This window comes from Equus caballus, chromosome 17 (assembly GCF_041296265.1).
Source record: "Equus caballus isolate H_3958 breed thoroughbred chromosome 17, TB-T2T, whole genome shotgun sequence".
Classification (NCBI taxonomy): domain Eukaryota; kingdom Metazoa; phylum Chordata; class Mammalia; order Perissodactyla; family Equidae; genus Equus; species Equus caballus.
The window spans coordinates 82,699,609-82,722,139 of record NC_091700.1 but is presented as its reverse complement, the minus strand read 5'-3'; the positions used below and the strand labels follow the sequence as shown (position 1 = coordinate 82,722,139).

The window sequence follows — 22,531 nt, the reverse complement described above, 5'->3', positions numbered from 1 at the left end:
TTTGCACAGTTGGGCTTGCACTCCTGGCTTTTGCCATAACAATAACACACTTCAGGTCCTGTGATTTGAGGATGCATGCAACAGATTTGAACTTCAAGCAAACCCCAGCCAAATTCAGCCAAGATCAGTTGAATTACAGCTGACCAGAGATGCATGAATAAGAAAAAAAAATGCTTATTGATTATTTCACTAAATTTTACATAGTTTTTTAAAGCAGAATTATTTGGGCAATAGCTTGACTGCTACAAAGCTGTCATTGTTCAGTATTTCTGTTATTCACACATCAGATCTACTATGTGCAAGTCAAAGTATCTCTTAAAATAAATTATAACTATATTCTAATTGAAGTAAATGTTACCACAGTGTTTCACTAAATATCCTTTGGTAATTTGTTGTGTATTCAATCTCAACTGAATGCCTTCTAGGTTCCTAGAAGTATGACTAATTCTCTGAGGCTAGATCTGAAATCTTACTATAAAACCTACAGAATAAATTCCTTTATCTTTTTATTATGGGAATGTGTTACTATAAGTAGGTACAGTCTTAGTTAATTTTGTATACCCACTACTTAGGAAATCTCCTCATCCATGCAGAACCTCAATAATATTTGTTGAATAAAGTCAAGAGATACTGTCAGCCTTCCCTCCTCCACTTACGCAGAAGCAGACTAGTTTATAACTCCTGTAATTATTTCTAGAAAATAATTACTCTCATCAATGCCCTCATTTATTCATTTTTGTATTCCTTGTATCTGTTACTATACCTGGCACCTAGTTGGTACTAAATCAATGTTTGTTCAGTGAATGAATGGATGGATGAATAGGTAAAAGAGTACAAGAATTTTTAAATTATATTTCAAGATTTAAAACATATTATTTGTAATTAGAATGATTTTAAATATTACTGTTAATATTTGATAATTAGGGACATTCACTTTCCTGCTCCATTTAAATTTTACATGCAGTGATCAAATTAATTACAAAGTTCATTCATTTATTCAATAGATATATATTGAACATTTCTTATCTTTCCATGCACTCTGTTAGACACAATGAGGAAATATAGGTAGGTCCCATGACACAATGAAGGATTGTAGTCAAAAGGCATCACAAATGGCATTATACATAAAGGTTTATTTTAGATGAATAATACCTTAAATATTTTTCCTTGTTACAAATACAAGAAACGGATTTATAGGTTGAGATGTGATACATGATCGAATGCATCAAATGAAATACATTTTAAAATGTCAGATAAAGAAGTCTTTTTAAGAATGGATAAAAAGGGGCCGGCCCCGTGGCCGAGTGGTTAAGTTTGCGCACTCCGCTGCAGGCAGCCCAGATTTCATCAGTTCGAATCCTGGGTGCGGACATGGCACCGCTCATCGAGCCACGCTGAGGCGGCATCCACATGCCACAACTAGGACACACAACTAAGAATATACAACTATGTACCGGGGGGCTTTGGGGAGAAAAAGGAAAAAAATAAAATCTGTAAAAAGAAAAAAAAGAATGGATAAAAAAATGACACTTCAATGAATTAGTGTAGAAACATAAAAAAATTCACTAGGTATGAGCACAGTTGTGAAAAAGATATTGAAAATTAGATTTCTAATAAGGCTATTATGCTCTTGGACGACATATAATAACTTTGTTATTTAGTTTTCATCAATTAAAAAATACAATTACTTAAATCAGAATTTAAGTATAAAAATAACTCACTTTGATATGTTTGAGATAGGTTTCACACTTTTTAATATGGGAAATTATGAAATTTAAACTATATGTTTAATGAGTGCAAATCAAATATATAAAAAACTCAAGAATTAGGTCTTCATTTTGATATCTACTAAGTACTTTAAGAATATATTTTCTAGAAATTTTAAACTTCTCTTCTGATAATATGATTCTTTGCTAAAAACCTTGAGAAGATTTTCTTATCATTAAATTAACGATCAAAAATGAATGTGAACAATAAGAAGTCACTAGGATAGAATAAATTTAGCAACTACCTTGTTTAGTCATATATATATCTCTAATAAATTCAAATTATACTTTTATAATTAAAAGTTAACAACCTCATTTGCTTTTATAAGATAAAAAGGAAAAGAGCATTAAAGGAAGTTAAATTAGATTTTACCATCTGTTTAACGAGTTTCAGGCCTGGTTTGATAATATATTTCCAGATATAAAATTTCAAAATGATCATTTTTCAGAAATAATAACTGACCTGCTTTGTAAAAAGATACATAAATGCCTATTCAAACTCATTACTATAAAACTCATGATTTGTTTTATTTCTAATGAAACTGATTAAGATCCATCACGTCAATGTGAAATACATAATAAGGGTAGAACTTATAGTCATAAGACATCACATTTCTTAAGGTTATTATAATTCATATTTTAATTTTATTATAGAACTTTTACTTAGTTTAGTTTTTAATGAATCTTTATATAGTATTTATTTCACTTCTTCAAAATCCTATACCTAAGAAACTTTTCCCATTGATCCCCCATGACTATATTCCTCTCATAAGTCAGCCTACTTTCAAGGTGCATTAACTCCTTCAAAACTATAGGGGGCCATCTGGTTAAGTGCTGCTGAACTGCAAGAAATATATCCAGAAACTGCTCTGCTCTGATGAATTACATCTTCAAAGCACGTTCATAAAATGACATTCAAGTGATTACAGAGTACATTTATTGAGTCTGCAAAGCATTATGGACTTGTAATATACCTGCAGAAAACTGAGAATATGCATGAGCCAGTCAAAAACTACATATGGCAAAGGAGTACTACAAATGCTCATTAGGTGAATTCTTTTTGGCATGCCCAACTTTGGGGTATTTGAAGTCAAATTATGACAGTTGCTTGGAGAGGACTGCATGTGGCTCAGAAAACTTTGAATAACAAGAAGAGAAAAGAGAGGCTGTTTGATTGGGAAACCCTATGAATTACCATGACCCTAGGAACCCAGAATTCAATGAAGGTGGTAGAATTATGAACGTGAATAAATATACAGAAAAAGCTAGAGGAGGGGTTTCTCTGGAGCGTTTAATCAGAGCAAAAAGATAAGCCAAGCTCAAACTGAAAAACTAGCCAAGTTTGTAAGATATGGCTCAAAACACTAAAATCAGATAGAGAATAGGAAGATAAAGTTTAGGATCAGAAATAATGAAGAACAGCAAACTAAGATATTTGGGTACAGAAAATGGGTACAGGGAGAGTCCACTGTGGATATTATCCAATACCTTGGCTATTTACTTCCTTGATTTTTCTGCTCTAGAGAAGCGCTCTCATAAGTTAGTTACAGAGTGCCCAGAAGAATGTAAGAGTGCACATGTCCTTTGTTAGGAGAAACTGAGACATAATGGATGACTATGAGTTTCAGAGAAAAAGATACAGTTGTTTTTTCCCAAGTAAAAATAATAATAATTTGTTGTTTTTTTTTTAAAGTGAGACTGGAAGACTTAGAAGTAAGAAAAGGCTGGAATATTGAAAGGATTGAAACATTGAGGACTGTGTATATGGGGAGAATATATGTCGAGTTTGTGTAAAAAAGGGGAAGAATTAGCTAAGGAGACTGGAGACATAGAAGACCAGGTTATGCAAGGTCCATATAAATCATGATAGAGAGTTTGTCTTTAGTTTTTAAAATTATATTTATACTTTTCAGAGTAATAAATATACCTAGTAAAAAATTTAGTACGAAAGTTTTATGGTAAAAACAAAAAGCATTCCTATGCCCAAGCATTTTATATATCATGTTTCTTGCTCCTGTAGGCAGTAATAATCAACCTGATTGATTGTTCTGGCATTAACCTTATATATCTAAATAACTTTTATTAAATAGGCAGTTTTCCTGTTTCTTGATAATTCTGGGCACTATTTACTGATTTTCTGTTGTACCACCACGTCCGACTTTCTTTTTTCTCATTCAACTAATATAGTTTTAGCAAAGTTTGATCAAAATAATAGTTGGGTTTACAAATATATTATTCACATCAGGGTGACAGTACACTATGATTATATTTCTTTCCTGTAAAGCTCTTTGCTTTCCTATAATCTATAATTGCCACGGTATCTACATATTTGCATAGTTTGCATTGTATCTATCACATCTTTCTATGTATCTATCTCATTTTTCCCTCAAATACTCTAGCAGATATGTCAAATGCTTAGTATCTTTTCCATATATTCCAACACATCACTTTTTTGATTTTTTTTCTTTTGGCTTCCAAAGTTCCCTCCCACAAACAGTCATCCTTTTCTCTATTCTGGCATACTCAATATCATGTTACCTGGACCCCATATCTTGTTTCTCGATTACTCCTTTTGTCAGCAGCTTTGTACAAATTTATAATTTGTATATCCTTACCTATCTGAAAATATCTCTATCCCATATTTGATTGCTAATTTAGCTGGGTATAGAATTTCAGGTCAGAAATCAGTTGCCTCATCATTTGAAGGTATTGTTTTTCCAACGTCTTCTATTATCTTGTAGATAAGCAACTACAAATCTGATCCTCATTCTTTGTATGCATTTGTATGAATTTGTTTATTTGGTTTCTTTTCCCAGAAGATTTTAATATCTTCTCTTCAACATTCAGGAATTTCACAATTATTGTCGAGTGTGCATGTTTTCCTTCATTGTCATGGTCACTTGGTGGGCTGAATCTGGAGTCATAACTCTTTATTTCTGAAAAAAATTGATATAATATTTATTTGATAAATTCCTTCTATTAGTTTGGTTCTTTCTTCTGAAATACTTACTAGAATCTCCCAGAGTACAATTCTAAAGTCTCATCATTTTACTCTCTATTTCATTCTCTTTTTTCCTGTTATTATTTTTTGGAATATCTCCTTGACTTTATCTTCAAACCCCTTCTAGTGAATTTTCAATTGTTATATATTCTTATTTTCCAAAGTTCTTTCTTATTCTTTCATTGATCCTTTGAAAGCAATGTATTGTTATTTTAAGAATGAAATCTATTCTCTCATTTTTGGGAGGATATTCACGTAGTTTTGGGCATTTTTTTACACTCTCTGTTGTCTCTATTTTCTCATTTCTTTTTTCTTAGTTTTTTGCTTTTGTATTTAAATTTTTCATATTTCCCTTAACTGTACAGTGATCCTTCATTGTGCATCAATATTGGGCATTAGACGCTACCTGGAAGTTATTGTAGGTAGATAGGGTATACAGAGGATGATAAGTTACCTTTTCAACAGGTGGAGGCTAGTCAGTATATGGATTTATTTTCTCTAGAATTGATCAGCTTCTTCAAAGAAGAGTTATCTGACTTTCTATATGGGCAGTGGATATCTGCATGCCAGCATTTTGAAAACAGGCATGTCAGTATATGACTTTCCAATTACTTCCTCTATGTCCTGCCCTGTCATTTATTTTGATCTCTATTCTTGCTGTAGTTATGAACTGGAAACATTTCTGGCACAATATTTTCCCAGAAAATGCACCTCTGGACTAAAAGGGAGAAAGAGAAGGTAAGTTATTTGGGATGCAGTGTTGACGGGAGTTAAACAATACTCATGTATTTAATCCCGCACTCCATCTCTGTCTTTGATGCTGTCTGGTGCTTCTATGTACCCCAGATGAATTGCCTCATTTCTTATAAGTAAACCTGTCTACATGTATTCGGATTGCAATTTATGCTACATGTCAATTTCCTTTGGCATGGAAAATGTATCGGACTCTATTTTTCCTTGTGAGTTAATACATTTATACTCACTTATTTCCATATTAGAGGGGTATTGGAAAAGAGAAGAAATGCACGTGTGGTCAAAATTTCCACATTTAACCAAAAGTCCAAGAAACTGGATTTCATGATAATGGCATAATGTTTACTTGAATGGTTTTAAATGAGCATTGACATAATCAGTCCACCAATGGACTGATAATTGTCTACTGGATTTTGCCACAAGAGATAACTAGTGACTTTTGCAAGACCATTTCAGTGGGGTGGTAGATACATAAACCAGAAGGCAGTGTGTCCTGTAATGAGTGTAGGAGAGGAATTCGAGGCGACAACTATTGATAATTTTCTCACGATATTTTCTGGACCAGTGATTCTAAAAGAGGTTTGGAAGTTATTGTTCTAATCTAGATAGGAATTGGTGGTGGTCTCAAAGCACAATAGGCATGGAGTTAGAAGAGGTAGATAAATTAAACAGATATATAGGAGATGAAATTAAAAGACTGTGATGATGGATTAGAGATAAGTAAAAAGGAGAATTAAGGATGACATCCAAGGTATAGGTTTAGGCAACTAGAAAGAACAGTAGTGGGGGTAATTTACAGGAAGAGGGTAACAATTAGGATGGAGCTCTCTTCTGGCCATGTTGAATTTGAAATTTCATGGTCCTTGTCCAGTAGATAGATTGAAGTATCTGAGACTCAGGTAAAACATTAAAGACAAAGATAAAAATGTAGCTATCATGAAGCCATGAGAGAGGAAGATGCAGAGAAAGAGAGAGAATGAGAAGAGAAAAATGATTGGGTGAGTTTCCAGAACACAGCATTTAAATGAATTAAAGAAAGGTACAAAGACTCTGGGGTGAGAGTAATCTGAGAGGCTGGTAGGAAATCAGGAGGGTGAAAGCAAAGAGAAAGGGGTCAGCAATATACATAACCTGTTAAATGTTCAAAAGAGATAAGAAGTGATAAAGGCTATTGGATTCTGAACAGAAAAAGATAATCAGTGAGCTTAGCAGGAGCAATTCAGGGGAATGATGGAGGCAGCAATCAGTCAGCAGTGTGTTGGGGAATGAACAGTGGGTGAGGAAGTTAAAAAGGGCAAAAATTGGTAAAACTTTACAGACATTAAGATATCAAGAAATAATTATCTTATTTAGCACTGTCTTGGCAAGACCATCAGCGTCAGGTAGGATAAGTTTTCAGCATACCAATGATTATTGCCAGTATAACAGAATGTTCTATATACAACTGAAAATTAATACCCAAATAAAATAGTAAAATACATTTGTTAAAATTTATCAGATAAATGGATTCATACAAAATATGATCTTTCGTGACTGGCTGCTTTTACTTAACATAATGTTTTCAAAGTTCTTTTGTGTTGCAACATTTCTCAGTACTTCAGTCCTTTTTACTGCTGAACAATATTTCATTTTGTTTATCATATTTTATTTATCCATTCATCAGTTGATGGACATTTGAGTTGTTTCTACTTTTCAGATATTATAAATAACACTGCTATCAGCATTTGTACATAAGATTTAGTGTAGACACATGTTCTTTTCTCTCAGATATAACCCAGAAGTGGAATTTCTGGGTCATATGGTAACTATGTTGAAGCTTTTGAGGAATTATCTATTTTCCAAAGTATCTGCACAATTTTACATTCCACTAGTAATGTTTGAGGGTTCCACTTTCTCCACATCCTATAACACTTGCTATTGTCTTTCTGATTATATATCAAAATTATTTTGAGGCTTAAAGATGTTAAGTAAGGTGACTATAGACAGACAGGTAGTGCCTACAACAGCTGGAATTTAGCCATGCGCCTTCTTCTACCTTGAAAGTCATGCTCTTTTAGCACATTGCTATATTCTGGCAAGCATATTTTATTGAAACTAAAGGGAATTTTTTTTTTGGTTCTTTGAAGTTACTGAATGGGTACAATTGTTTATATATTGTTTATAACAGTTGTTCATAACATAATCCTATATATTTATTTTTTAGATTTCATAATTCTTGAAATAATTTAAATGCCAGTGAGGGGGCAGCCCAGTGGCATAGTGGTTAAATTCACTCTCTCTGCCTCAGTGGCCTAGAGTTCCTCGGATTGGATCCCTGGCACGGACCTATGCACCACTTATCAGGCCATGCTGTGACAGGTGTCCCACATATAAAGTAGAGGAAGATGGGCACAAATGTTAGCCCAGGGCCAATCTTCCTCAGCAAAAATAGGAGGATTGGTGGCAGATGTTAGCTCAGGGCCAAACTTCCTAAAAAAAGTCTGAATTTAGTGGGAGCTAGTTGTAATTTGGAATCTCATTTTGTAAAATAAACCAGATTTTGTATTATTTTTTAAACAGAATGATTAAAGGTTTTAGCTTACAAATGGCTATCATTTGTCCTAATCACCTAAATAAAATGTATGAAAGTTCAAGTGTTCAAAGTTCTCTCATCAGGTTTTACAAACAGAAAACTTGGCAGATAAATGGCTTAAATCTTAATAGGTAATGATAGCGTGCAAGATCAGCAGCTTCAGAGTGAATATAAAGTTAAATTTTCATCCAACATAAAGCAATTCAATTACATACTATTCTTTAAAGAATAAAAAATAATTTTTCAATGGCCAACCCAAATCCCATTACTTTCAAAAAGAGTTCTTAAACTTTAATTTCCAGTTGATTGTACACTAATTGAAATGGTTGACTTTATGCTGACAATTGATATTTCTAAGTGAAATGGCCGATACTGAAGTCAGTGTATTATATCACACACCTTAGAAAGTAACCTTCCATTGAATTTACTCAGATAAACTAATTGTTAAATTAGATGACCATTCAAAGTTATTGAGTGCATATCAAATACTTCCTTCTAAGCCAAAAGATAACTAAATGTGTTTTGGTCACTACTGCATTGCTAATACAAAATCAAAAAGTTCTCATCTCTCGGGAATATTAATATTGAAAGACTGGGGACATAACATTGGTGTGTAGTGGAGACAAAGCAGAAGGAATCAAGGTGATGTGGTGACTCCCTGAGCAAGGAAAGGAGTTGCTAGAAGTGGAGGAAGTTCATAGAATCAGCTGGCATCCATGGTCAAATAGTTCACAATTAGCAATTGATCAATCAGTTATGATTGACTGGTTCTGCACCACCATATATTTATAACCTTTTAACAAGAGCAAAAACTTTCTAAAATGTGTTTTATAGTAAGTGCTTTAATGAAAAAAGCTTGGACAGTTTTCAGAATTCAGAAACTTAGAGATACTAATATCTCTTAAAAATCCTGTGTCATCATTTTGTAGTTATAGACCCCAACCTGATAATTATCTATTGAGATTTAAACTGGAACCTCATCTCAGTTTAGCAAAGCTCTAATGTTACTATTTATCACATTTGTATTCTAGGAACAGATTGAGAAAAATGGAAAGAGGCAATTTAGCGCAGTCTTTTTCTACATAAAATAAGAGAGTCTCTCATCTCTGCTTGAACCCAGTAGGTTGTGATTATTAAAATGCATATTATAAAATATCTATATATTTTGTGGTCTTAAGCAAATGGTATGATTATTGCTTTCTCACATTTAAAATCAAATTTGCTTTATACATGAAGACATCTTTCTAAAGAAGTTTTAGTCTCTACAAAAATGAATATTTAACAGAAACTGACAGTATTCTTATATGTTTTGGAATTGTTAGGTTTGAAGAAATAAAATGTTACTTAAATCTACTACTTTTAACAACACTGCAACGTTTATTGGTTTTGCAATAAAAGAATTATAGAAAATTGCTGTGATATTACTTTTTATGTTTCATATTGAAAGTAAGTAAAGTGATTTCTGAGCAGTGGGTCATTATCAGTCACAACTCACAGTACTCAGCAGTTAGGATTTCAACTGCTGACATCATTTCTTTTGAAAAATGATAGATGTTATTTAATGCTTAAAGATAAATTGCTGAAAAACTGTGACTTTTTTTACTGACAACTTTGCCCTAACAAACTTAGTCAATATGAACAACAAGTTTCAAAATAAGTCTGCTGGGAGGGACAATCTGAATTAAAATGTTCGTACATTTCTTCTCCGACCCAGTAAGAGGAATCAAGTGTTTCCAATCTATTATCAAAGGGCAATTCAGTTTGATGCAAACGTCTAAGAAAGTTCACGTTAATCCTTTAAAATTTCACCCTTTGGAAAATTCCTCACTGGCTATTGACTACACCATATTCATCACAGGTAATTTTCAAAGGTACAAGCATTATCCACTTCAAGCATAGACTTTGGGATGTAGGAAATTGCTGGAAAGTGTTTCTGAGGCTTTGTACAATGGCTTGTCCAGAGAAAGGTGTCATAATCACAGATGGAGGACAGCCAGGTGGACTTCCCTCTTTGCTTCAAAGTTCCTAAGTGTCAATTCAGAAGGACTTGCAGAGGCAGTGAGGGGACTCTGAAGGGCCTGAGATATTCCCTGAGGATCAAGCTATAATCCATAGGTCCCCATTTATATCAGGTCTTCTCAGCAAGGTTTTTTTTTTCTTGGCAGGATTTAAATACAGGGCTTGTCCTAAGCAATGAAATAAAATTAAAGTTGTTTTTGCTATGACTCATGTAGGAAGCCTTGAACTTTTTATCAACTATTTTCCAATTAAAATATTTATTTTTGCCATCCTTGGCATACCTCTAGGCAACATCAGCCCAGGCTAACATTTCTGAAGGACGGCTACTTTGGTCTCTAGAACTCCGTGATGCTCCCCAGCCCGATGTGTGGTCACTGCCAAGTTCCCATCTACACCCTCAACGTGAAAAGAAAGTTCACATACATAGTTTGCTTCATGCTTAAATTCCTATAATTTTCCTGGAGAAAAATTTAGTAACATTTATCAAAATACTTAAAATTATTAATGAACAGATTCTTGGTTATAACATCTAGAAATACATCACAAGAGAAAAAATTAAAAAGATTTTTGTCTAGGGATATTCCTATTAGCAGTCTGTATTATCACGAAAAGTAGGTAACAACCTAAACATCCAACTTGAGGTGGTGGATTAAATAAAATTATAGTCCTTCCATATGACAGAATAATATGTAGGCACTAGCAACCATATTGCAGAATATTTAATACTATAGAAACTAATTTGTTATGCGTTCTTAGATGAGTAGTTTGGGATACAAAACCAAATGTACTCTTTGATCTCAATTTCATTTTATAAAAAAAAGGCAAAGTATTGATCTATTTATATGTTTACTTAAGTATAGAAAAAGCCTACAAGGCTTATTTCTTGAAATTTGTTGTTTTATAAATGGTAGAACATTTATTTTCTGCTCTTTTTGCAAAATTTCCTAAAATAATAAAATTATATTTCTTTTAATGAACACTGATCATTCTGCAGTAAGAAAAAGTTAATGTTACTAAATATCTTGTCCATCCTAGATCAATTCTCTAAGTATCTACAAGGTACCACATACATTTAATAAATATGTTCTCCATTTGTAGATTTTTACAATACACATTCTTCATATGATTCTGCTATTTTGTATAGTCTTCTCATAGTTTTGGTGAAGAAAATTGCAACCTCATGCAGTGTCACGACTTAAAGATGATCTACATTATGATGCTCCCAAATGTACATCTCCAGCTCTGCGGTCACCACTGAATTCTGGATGTTCCTTCTTGTTGTCTACCAGGCATCTCAAAATTAACAGAACCATAATTTCTAATCAACCTCAACAACCAAGCCCGAAACCTGCCCCACTCCCAGAATTCATTTTTTCACTTAATGACACTATCATCACATCAAACCCAATTATTGTCTGATAACTCCACTTCCTATAGTTATCCAAATCTATCCACTTCTTATATTATCAACTCTTCTTATTCTAGTCCTAACTACCATGACCTTCTGCCTCTATTACTTCTTCTTTAACTCTTCCTCTTCAGAGCCCATTTTCCGTAGTGAAGCCAAAATTATCTTCATAAAACATTGATTAAATTGTATCATCCTCTGCCTACAGTCTTTAAATAGTTTCCCATCCCATTTAGGATAAAATCTAAACTCTCAACAACAGCCTACCAAGCTCCCCTTAATTTGGCTTCTGTCTTTCTCTCCCCTTCACTGATTCTGTTCCAGCCACATAGTTTTCGGTTTGTTCTCTGAATACAATAACCCTAATTCCTGCCACAGATCCTTGAATGTATTATTCCCTCTGCCCTAAACACAAATGTCCCAGATTTTCCAATGATTCTTCTCCTCATTCAGTGGCAACGCAAACATCTCCATTGGAGTAGCCTCCACTGGCACACTCTTCTCACATACCTCCCCCTACCTCATCCCGCTTTGCTTTCTCTATGATGTTTGTCACTTACAATCATCGTATTTGTTTGTTTACTTTTTCGTAGAATGTCAATCCCATGAGAGCAGAGTTGTGTCTGCTTTGTTCACCTCTGTAACCTCAGTGCTTTGTGTAGAACCAGGCCCACAGTGGGAACTCAATAAGTATTGGTTGCATGTTTTGAATAAATTAATTAGTATGACATTTAAAAAGTGGCGTTTTCAAAGTTAAATCCCTAACCATTTGTTTGATAGCTCTAATTGCAGAGGTTACGTGGTAGAAAATGAGATGAAGGTCAAAAATATTTTGGGGCTAATGTATGGAGCCAAGAATTGCTAATAAATATGGCTGGCTTATTTTCATATATTTATATATGGGGGAAAAAAGGACAAGAGGAAGATTTGCTTATCCCCATGAGGAGAGATGGCATTTTCATAATACACTGTTAACAAAGGCACTTCATATCCATCACAATAAAAAAAATGAAATTTTGTCCAAACACAAATAAGTGATCATCTAAATCCATAGATTGGATTCTGAAATATGTTCCTACTTCTACTTCCTCCTTTGCCCCACAGTACACCCGAATTAAGAAATTCTTACTTATGGAAGACAATTTTCTGAACACTTATGGAAGACAATTTTCTGAACCGTTTCAGATGTGACACTGTAGTGGGTCCTTTTAACTGCCCTTTGATACTGACAATACAATAGCCACCCCTGCCAGGGCACACACCTATTATTGGCACTCAGAAGTCTGACACAAAAATTTCTCTTCATTTCCAGGGGAGCTGGTTCAGGAAAGAACATGTTCTAAGACATTAAAGGTGAATATTTTAGAGACACCAGTACAGAATGTGACTTTCTGCTATCTTTTATAAAAATCTAAATTTCAATCATATCATCTGAGTAGACTTTAAAAAGATAGACCTCAAAGGTAGCATTTTGTTTGATATTCTCTTGTAACCCTAGAATGAAACTTAAGCATGAATAATTGGCGATCTTCACGCTGATATAAAGATGAAAGAATGGGCTCAATTTAACACAGGAACTAAAAAAAGTGGGATTATTTCCCTCTACCACCTTGAAAAGGATATGACTTTGAAACCTATTAAACAAGAAGGGAGAAATGTTATGCTGAATGGGTAACATATCAGTGAATTTTCCTCCTACAAATTTTTATAAACCCTGTATTTTGAGTATCTACTCATTTCTTTGTGAATATTTTTTCTTATATCTGTACATTCTTTCCTATAGAGTAGCTCCATCTTTATTACCTATAACAGGGCTTTCCATCTGTTTTCATCATGTATATATTCCATAAAAATAGTTTGAATGCACACCCACATGACACATATATTTATGTGTTTCTAAACTATATGCATGTGTCATTGCATTGTTACATATTTTATTCACCTTCCAACAACCAAAAAAAAATTAACAGAATTAGATAGAATAAATATATACTGAAGTTCTATTTTTCCTTCTTGTCCTCCAGTGGGTCACTTTCTGGACTCCCTGGGGAATGCTTATCCCAATTTGGCAAACACTAAGATTTTGTCATGTCTCAATGAGAGGAACCAATTAATATTAAAGCTGTTTTGATTTTATCATCAATTGTGCACTACAGTTGTGAATAATCTACATCTACATACCATATTATAATGCACAATGCTGTGAGGTGTCACCTAGACCAAGGCATTCATTCCTCCAGCTGCAGGTAATATTGTTGGCTCCTGATGTCTCAGGAGGTGCTGACTCAGAGCTGGGATAATATACTTCCACATTCACCCCTCATCCAATGACAGGTCAGTGCAGGGAAATAAAGACCCATCTCGTTGTCTCAGTTGAAGACAACCTGAAAGGGCCCTCCCAGCTCCAGAGTTCCTACTGGGTTCAGATGAGGATTCTGTTGTAGTTACAATACAGTTCAATTGCTCCCTCTGAATAGTGCTACTTCCTCCACTCCTCTACAGATTGCAAGGGCACCCTGCCATAAATCTCCTGCACACAAATCTCTGTCCCAGAGGCTCTTTCCCGGGGAGCCCCAACAAAAACACATATACATCAGCATATACTTACAAATCTAGTTTGCTTATGTGTCGATTCCTAACAGACTTTATATGAGCCATCGGCAGTTTAAGAATTAAACTAACATCATGAATTTTCCTGAATCCTCATTAGATTCTCACTGAGTCAAGATTAATTTCACCTGGAGGTCTTTGTTTTTCTTATTATGGGGAAGCAAGCTTCCAAAAATTTGGGAGGAAGAGTGACTTCCCTTCTTCTGAGTTCCTGAGTCACATTCACTGTTGGGCTTGATACCATTGCTTCTGAGAACAGACTTTCTCCATGTTGACCTCAGCCATTTTGCCCTAGGACCACAGGCTGTGGTCCAGCTCCCACTGCTCACTCTGACTCCTCCTTCACTGTCACTGCAGCTCCTGACCCAATCCCAAGGTTATTCATTTCCAAGAACTGTCTCAGCACTTGGCCCACTAGCAGTGTAAGGTTCCTCTTTGAGGGAATCGGTTTGACTCCCTAGAGGCTATGGGGTTTAACTCACTAGTAATCATGACATTACTTTTCTCTTACACTTTTCTCAATGGAACTTATTTTCGGTTGGGCCACCCTGGGTGAGAACTCTGTTTTCCCAATGCACCAGTAAAAGAATAAACAAAGTAGCCATTATGGCCTCCTGGAGGGGAGAAATTTAAGGGATTGGACACAGGCCCCCATGTCCTGCTTACATATCCTTTGCGCAAGATGTAGAAACTCTCATAAAAATGGAATCTTAAGAACTAGCCCCACATAAACTTAAGTTTTACAGAATAATTATAAGCAGCATACCAATGACCCTAGAATACTTAACATCAATAAAAACTCAGTAGTATGTTTAGGTATAGTTTCTGACATATAATAGTAGAAAGAAGTATCAATATGCATGCAAAGTTTTGTTTAGGACAAAATGAAAATATATGCACATATAAATGGTTATAAAAATACTAATAACTAGAAAAATAGTCCTTCTTACCCCAAACCCCAGTTTATGCAGAATGGAGGGTGGTCTTTACAACATGTAACATAATATTTTTTTCTAAGTAATACAATAGTTCAATTAAATATTCTTTTGATAGATACCCTTGCATGCTTCATATGCCATGTGTTAGCTGTATATACACAGTTGATTAAATAATATTATTAAAGATAAAACAGAAGTATTTCATAAACAATTATTAGGCAGATTATAAGATAACACGTAAAAGGTGATACAGAAAATAAATATAAGACAAGCATATTATTTATTTATGACTTAGCTTTTGTCGAAAATGCAGCAAAAACCTTCATAGCAAGGCTCAGAGAGTTACCTGGAAGGTGACTTTGGCATCTCCCACGCTCTGCTATGTGTTAAATTTAATGGTGACAATGGTTCCTATGTCTGAAGTTTATTTTTTGGAGATGAAGCTCATCCTGAGATTCTCATTATTTATTAAAATGCTGAGGCTGGGGCTCCTTTCACAAATACAGATTGCTAACACATTAAAATACTGCTGCACATTGACACTATATAAAAATCACTCGATCAAATATGTCCAAATAAGTTATTCCAATACTCAATTTTAGGTAGGGTCATCAGATAGGATTAACAAATTTATCAAATAAATGAAAAGTAACCACTTATTATTCACCACTGAGTATACCAACAAATAGAAGATCAGCACTTACCTGAATAACATGCTTCAGTTTATCAATAATCTGATTTATCACAGGATCACTTCCTTTGACTTTGATTTCAGGATTTCCAGATTGGGCTTTGATTCCATTTCCAACCACACGCTGAGTATAGCTAACAAAGTGAAAAGTGAAAGATATGTGACTTAGTAACCTGCTCAGAGTGTTATCTGCCACAACTATCTGAACAGATTTGAGTTCATAAATTCACTCCTTTAAAAGAGTATGCAACAACGTATTTTTTCTTGGAACAGAACCTGATACAGCTGCAATGTTTTTCCTGGTTAAATGCTTGGCATGCAAATGTAGACTATTCTAATGTTTTTCTCACAAAGAACCCAACCAAAAATTGTGTTTTTAATACTATCTACCAACATACTAGAAAGAGTTAATATACATCTCAAGGTGCTACCAATTCTTGCTGAATTACACCTATGTCTGAATGCATATTATCTGGGTCAATTTACTTCATTTTATATAGTATATAGATGAGTCCCAATAATATTTTTTACATATTTGACTACAAAAGAACTATATATGTATTTTAAGTGCACACGTCAAAATCATAAACATTATAAATACACAACTAAAACTAGCAAAATCTTTTGCAAGTGGAGGAAACACTATCTGTTTTCACCAAGGTTCACCTGAAAGGGTCTAGTAAATCATGTTGTGTGTAAAAGGGTCATTTCACAGGTGGTTAAAGTCACTGCAAATCACTGCCTTTCCCAAATGACAATCATAGGACGCCAACTTAGTATTCATACAAATATTTAAATTCATCAGTCACAAAGATGTATTAAGTGCCTCCTATTACATTCAAGTCCCATAATAGGTGCCTGGGATTATAAGGAGCTGTAAGATTGTCCTCACAATACTCATTATCTACCTGGGGATATAATGTATCAATTAACTTGTTCATTCATGTATTCATTCATTACATTTTACCGTATTTTAAAAATACTTACTAGATTCCAGCAATATAATTACTCTTATTTTCCTGACAGGGTGGTGTAGCATAAAGACAAGTGAACAGTTAAAGCACAATACTAAAAATGAAGGCAATGTTCAGTATGCTATGAGGATAGCTAGAAGGACTTGCATATGCCAAGCGAGGGTGGACAGAACATTATCTGCCACATTATCTACCTAAATAAAAGACTGCAAAGTCCACTGTATGGTCCCTGGTGAAAACACAGATTACAAGCATTCGGGAAGCTTTCTCATTCTTCTGACGTAGCAATCTGAGAGTTGCTTTCTATGGTTCTCAGGACTGAGACTAATTATTTAGTAAACATGGATGTACAATAATTTCATGCCCTTTAGGGAACACATAGCTATACTTTCCTCTGACATCTGAGGAGATTTCTTTATTTCAACTACATCAACTAATATTCTTGACTTTACTGCTATTATGAAGATACATCAGTATTTTAATAGACTCTCAGCTTTTTTTTGCTTAAAGAGCAATTAGTAAAACAACTTATAAAATTCAGAATGTTCCTCTGCCTTACTTTAATGAAGAAGATGGATGCCCTGAACACAGGTAGTAGACACTGAGCTTGTGAGAAGTCTGTTTGGACTAAGACACTAGGGGAAAAACTAAAAGAGAAATTACAGCTTGAGGTAGCCCTTGAAGTATTAACGTAAGAAGAGGTTTTAGATGGTGCAGTTAACGCGAACTCCAAGGCAAAGGATGACATCCCAGAAGGAGAAATGGCAAAGGCACATGAATAACACACAGCGAAGAAAAACCAGGCTTTTGTCTACAAAGGGAGATTATAGAATGGGAGAAAGTAAGAGATAGGAGGCCAGGACCTCAGGATTCCATTCTATGTTTAAGACTCTCCTCTGAGTAATTTGTTTGCTTAAAGTAACACAATAAAGTGGCCTCGGAGACTTTTTGGCAAGCATCCTCACAATGTGTTTAATGTAATTTTCCTTTCCTCTATTCGAGCAGAGTATCACAACAATCCACATGCACTGTCGGAATTTTCTACAGCAACGGAAACTCTTTGAAAATATAAAAGTAGGTTTTATTGTTGAGAAGATGGCCTTACAAAAGGAGTTTCAAGGAATATTCAGTTCTTCCCAAGATCATGCAAATCCAATGACCAATTTTCAAAAGTGGATCAGACAATTTCGAATTAGGTCTTTCTAGTGATAATAAATGATGGAAATCTTTGATATGATAATATCAATTGGACATGACAAAAATGATATTAATAAATCTTTTTTATATTTAAAACAACCTTGAACCCACATCTTTATGCAGAAATAGAGGGGTTTAGAGTTTGGTATTGCATTATACATCAGGGATTTGGCAGTATATAGCAATAATAAATAGTAGAAGGAAAGCAATTATACATATGCTATTAACGTGTAATAATATTCTTTAGTTAAGAATTCAAGTAAACTATAAATAGTAGGTGTCTCTTAATTCTTCTGTAGCACTTTTATATTTTTGTTCCAAACATTTCAAGTAGATTGCACATGTGGCTCACTTATTAATGTGTTGATTATTAATAATGATAATAAATAATATAAATAAATAAATGGATAAATGTATGCCTATGATTCGGGCATTGTTTTAATTACTTTCTTTGGAATTTGTCAGTTCATCTTCATGAAAATCATTTGCTGTGGCCACGAGAATGTGCTTCATAGTCTTCAAAGTACAAGAAGCTTAACTGACTAAGGGCATCTGCTGCTTTGCTCTGAAATCTATTTCTGCATCTGCCTGCAGCCAGTGACTGAGCACAGCAGGGATACCAAAACAGGTCCATCTCTGGAACACACAGGGTCCTCTGAAGGCCAGTTTTGGCTCAGGATTCCTTAAGCCCTTGCTAACCCTTCCTTAGATTGCACATCATGTCAGTACACTGCTACTCAACCTTCCTTTCCTCTCTCCTTCACTCTGGGTCACACCTCCTTCACAACAAAGAGCTCTTGGATGCTTACTCAGTTTCCTCCCTATTTTCTCTCACAGGCATCTCCTTTAATAAAATCCTCTTGTGTTTAATCCCTTTTTTGGCATCTGCTCCTTGGAGGAACCAGGTTAATACACCATATAATATTTGTACTATAATTATTCCTATTCTAGAGATCGGGGATCTGAGATCTAAATAGGTTAAGTAACTTTCCCAAGACAACACTATTTGCTAAGTGTGCAGCAAGGATTTAGCCCCAGGGAATGTGAGCTCCAAATACAATCACTCCATAATTATTAGTGAAAACTCCAGAAACCAATAAATTAGAGATACAATTAGCTTGGTGCAAAGTGTTATTTCATTTTATCTTATTTTTTGCTGTAACTATAAGAAGGGATGTACTATTTTCTTCAAAAATCTCCTCAATGAACAGTCGTATATTACCAACTAAAGAGTAACATAGCAGTTGCTGACAAGGCGAGAAGAAAGTAACAGACTGCAAGTTTGCCATAAGATTTCCCTACGTTTCTCTAGAAACACAGACATAAGGCGAGCAATGGAAACTGAGATTACTGTCTTAATTTTAAGTAAGTATTACCTAGTTCACATCTTGCTTTATTTACAGACCATGAAACTTTCTTTTAAGATGCAATAAAGTTATTTCACATTAACCTGGAGAATTGCTTAGTTTTTGCTTTTATCACAGTTAATAACACAGTTATGTAACTCTAAAGATTTAGATAAAATTTACCAGAATTATCACTGACCAAGAATCTCATTCCAAACAAATAAATTATTGAATATTTCAGGATTATTATTCTTATGTATCATTTAGATAAGAAAACATACTTCAAAGTAAGACATTTAAGATATTTCAAGTAAAATACAATTTATTAAAATTGGTTATTCTTTTCTGTTTTTGTAAGGTTAAGAACCGCAATGCAATAATGGTACATACACACTAGAGTGGTTTAAATGAAAAAGACAGATAATACCACGTGTTGTAAGGATGTGGAGCAATTGGAACCCTCTCCCATTGTGGATGGGAGTGTAAACTGATTAAAAAAAAAACCACTATTTGACATGCATGCTAAAGCTAAATATATCCTACGACCACAGGCATATACTTAACAATATTCACCGAAAGACAGGTGTAAGAATGCTCAGAGAAGTACTTGTCAAAATAGCACCAAACTGGACACACTCAAACATCCATAAATGCTAGCATGAAAAATAAATGGTAGTATATTTTATGATGAAATACTATCTAGCAATGAGAATGAATGAATTACGACTGTACTCAAAATCTTATAAGCTAAATATTGAATGAAAGAAGCAAGATATGGAACATACTCTACAATTCATTTATAAAAAGTTCAAAAACTAATCAATGATGCTCGAAATTTCCATAAGTGCTACTCTAGGAGATAGTGTCTAGAAGGTTGAAGGGGACTCCTGGGGTTCTAGTAACATCATGTTTGTTGATTTGGTTCTGGGTTACATAGGAGTGCTCATTTTGTATTTAAAGAAAAGTATTAAACTGTACAGTTAAGATGTGGATACTTTACTGTACACATGTATTTTCAACCTAAATAAAATATTTACAGTAAAAATTCCTTGTGCTCTTTTCCTTAATATGTATACAACAGAAAAATTTGCATTCAACCACATATAAACAAAAGATACACATAGGTATTTTTAGCAGGGGCTAAATGGTTTTGTCATTACTAAATGAGTAATTTAGGATCTTAGTTTGATATAAAAACTAACTGCCTGCAAACTTTAATTTGCACACAAAAAAATATGGTTTCTAAATCAAATCATTTTTTCTAACAAAGACTTTTTATTTGAGTTTTTCTCATTATGAAATTTTAATAAATCATTAATCACTCTTTTTCCTCCTAAATGCACAAGTGATGGATAAAACATTTCAAGGATCCCTACAGAGGTTTCCTGACTTGAAAAATTGCTCACATTTCAGCGAGAAGGAAGGAATAAAACACAAAAAATAGAAAGGGAAATTTTTTGTTGGAGAAGTAATAGACCCACCATCTGTGCTTATGTCTTCTAAGCAGGTCTGGTAATGGATCACAGCAGTTTAATAGGAATACGCACTCCCCAAGTACGACTCGTTTTTCATTAACATGGAAAAAAGGCAAGCACTGATATATTTACATTCTATAAAAATGTTTTAAAATGATGATTAACAAGATTCAAGTTCTCTTTGTGTTCAACATATGAAATATGAAAACGAAGTGCTAATAAATCTACACACAGTATGTTACTAGGAAGTCATTTCTCCTGACTTTACCAACATTACTTATTTGAAACTCGTGCTATGCCCTATTGGCTGATATTAATTTCACTTTATTTAGAAGGCAATAGGATTTATGTCAGAGTCACATCAAAAGTATGATATTTTGATGTGCACTTCTACAATTTCAAGGGAAAAAATATCTAGAGTCTAGAATTTATTACAAATCAGTTAAAGTGGTGTGTCTTGTAAGTCTTTGATAACTTCACTGGAACAGGATGTAAGAACATAATAATTGATAAGATGAGAAAAACACCTGATCGGGTATTTCTCTTTTTGCCATTATTGCCATCTATGTTAGAAATTAAAGACTGAGACCAACATGGGGACCATGTTGTTGTTGGTGGTGGTAAGTAATAGTAGCAGCAGTAGGAGATGCTTTATTTGTTTGATTATTACTTTTGGTATCACTTGGATAGATGACTGTACATTAAAATTCCTTTCATTTCCAGAGTTTTGAGTCTCCTAATTTCTAGGGATGAAACACTGAGGTGTCTTTGGCTCCAGTAACTACACTGCTATCTCGAGTTAAAAGGAGGTTTGGGAAGTATGTTGTAGGTATTCATCTGCAAACCTCTTCTTCAAGAGCAATTTTCCTGGGGCCAACTCTGTGGCCGAGTGGTTAAGCTCGCCCGCTCCACTTTGGCAATCCAGGGTTCTGCCAGTTTGGATCCTGGGCACAGACCTAGCACTGCTCATCAAGCCATGCTGAGGTGGTGTCCCACATAGCAGAACCAGAAGGATCTACAACTAGAATATACAACTACGTACTGGGGGACACTGGAGAGAAGAAGAGAAAGAGAACAATTTTCCTTTCAAACCAACCCTGGGCCTCCCTTCCTGGTTCTGGTAGCAAATGTGAAAGCGACTATACTAGAGATTTGGTTTTTGTAAGTTTTCCTCAAATACTTGGGTGACACATGTACCAGTGCTGAGTGTTGCTTTGCGGTATGCAGCTTCTGTAAAGCCCTTCTCCTCTACAGTGGAAGTCTTAATCTTTGAACTCTCAGCACAGAAAAGAGTCATATGATTGATTTTATGTGCCAGGTTTATGGGAATAGCCTTTCATGTTAGGTAAGAGGCTTACAGGGGATTTAGAGAATGGAGACATCTGTAGAATCAATTCAAAATGATGAAACCTTTTCATGATTCCACCATCTCACTCCAATTGTTGAGCCACAAAGTATTTTTTAAGTTAATCTCTACCATTTTATTTGGTTTTACAATTATAGATAAATAATGTCTAAATTGGAGATCTATGTTTCTGAACTTAAATAATGAAGCTAAATTAAGTAGAATTAAAAGAGACCTTACTATAGTCTTTATTATTATTTATATACAACTAATTTCCTACTAAGGATATTATATTTCATAATAGCCTATGGATAACACTCATTAACATTATTTCCCTGAGGGAATGTCATGCTTTGCATAGCAACCAACAGGGAATTTTTTATCAGATCACTACAATAAATCAAGTAAGAACATGCTTAAAAGAGTTAGAAAACAA

General features: G+C 34.4%; 1 protein-coding gene across 6 annotated transcripts in view; it reads right to left on the bottom strand.

Moving 5' to 3' along the window:
* The window catches only part of GPC5 (glypican 5), a 1,274,841-nt gene that overhangs the window by 848,902 nt on the left and 403,408 nt on the right, over window positions 1–22,531 (bottom strand). For 4 of the 6 annotated variants that reach the window (XM_005601372.4, XM_070240389.1, XM_070240386.1 and 1 more), the window contains exon 6: window positions 15,772–15,892. In XM_005601372.4, coding sequence (XP_005601429.2) covers window positions 15,772–15,892 — 121 coding nt within the window. Of the gene's footprint in view, window positions 1–1,114; window positions 4,703–15,771; window positions 15,893–22,531 lie in introns of those variants that run through there. The other 2 variants (XR_011428046.1, XM_023621716.2) reach the window with 2 other exon arrangements.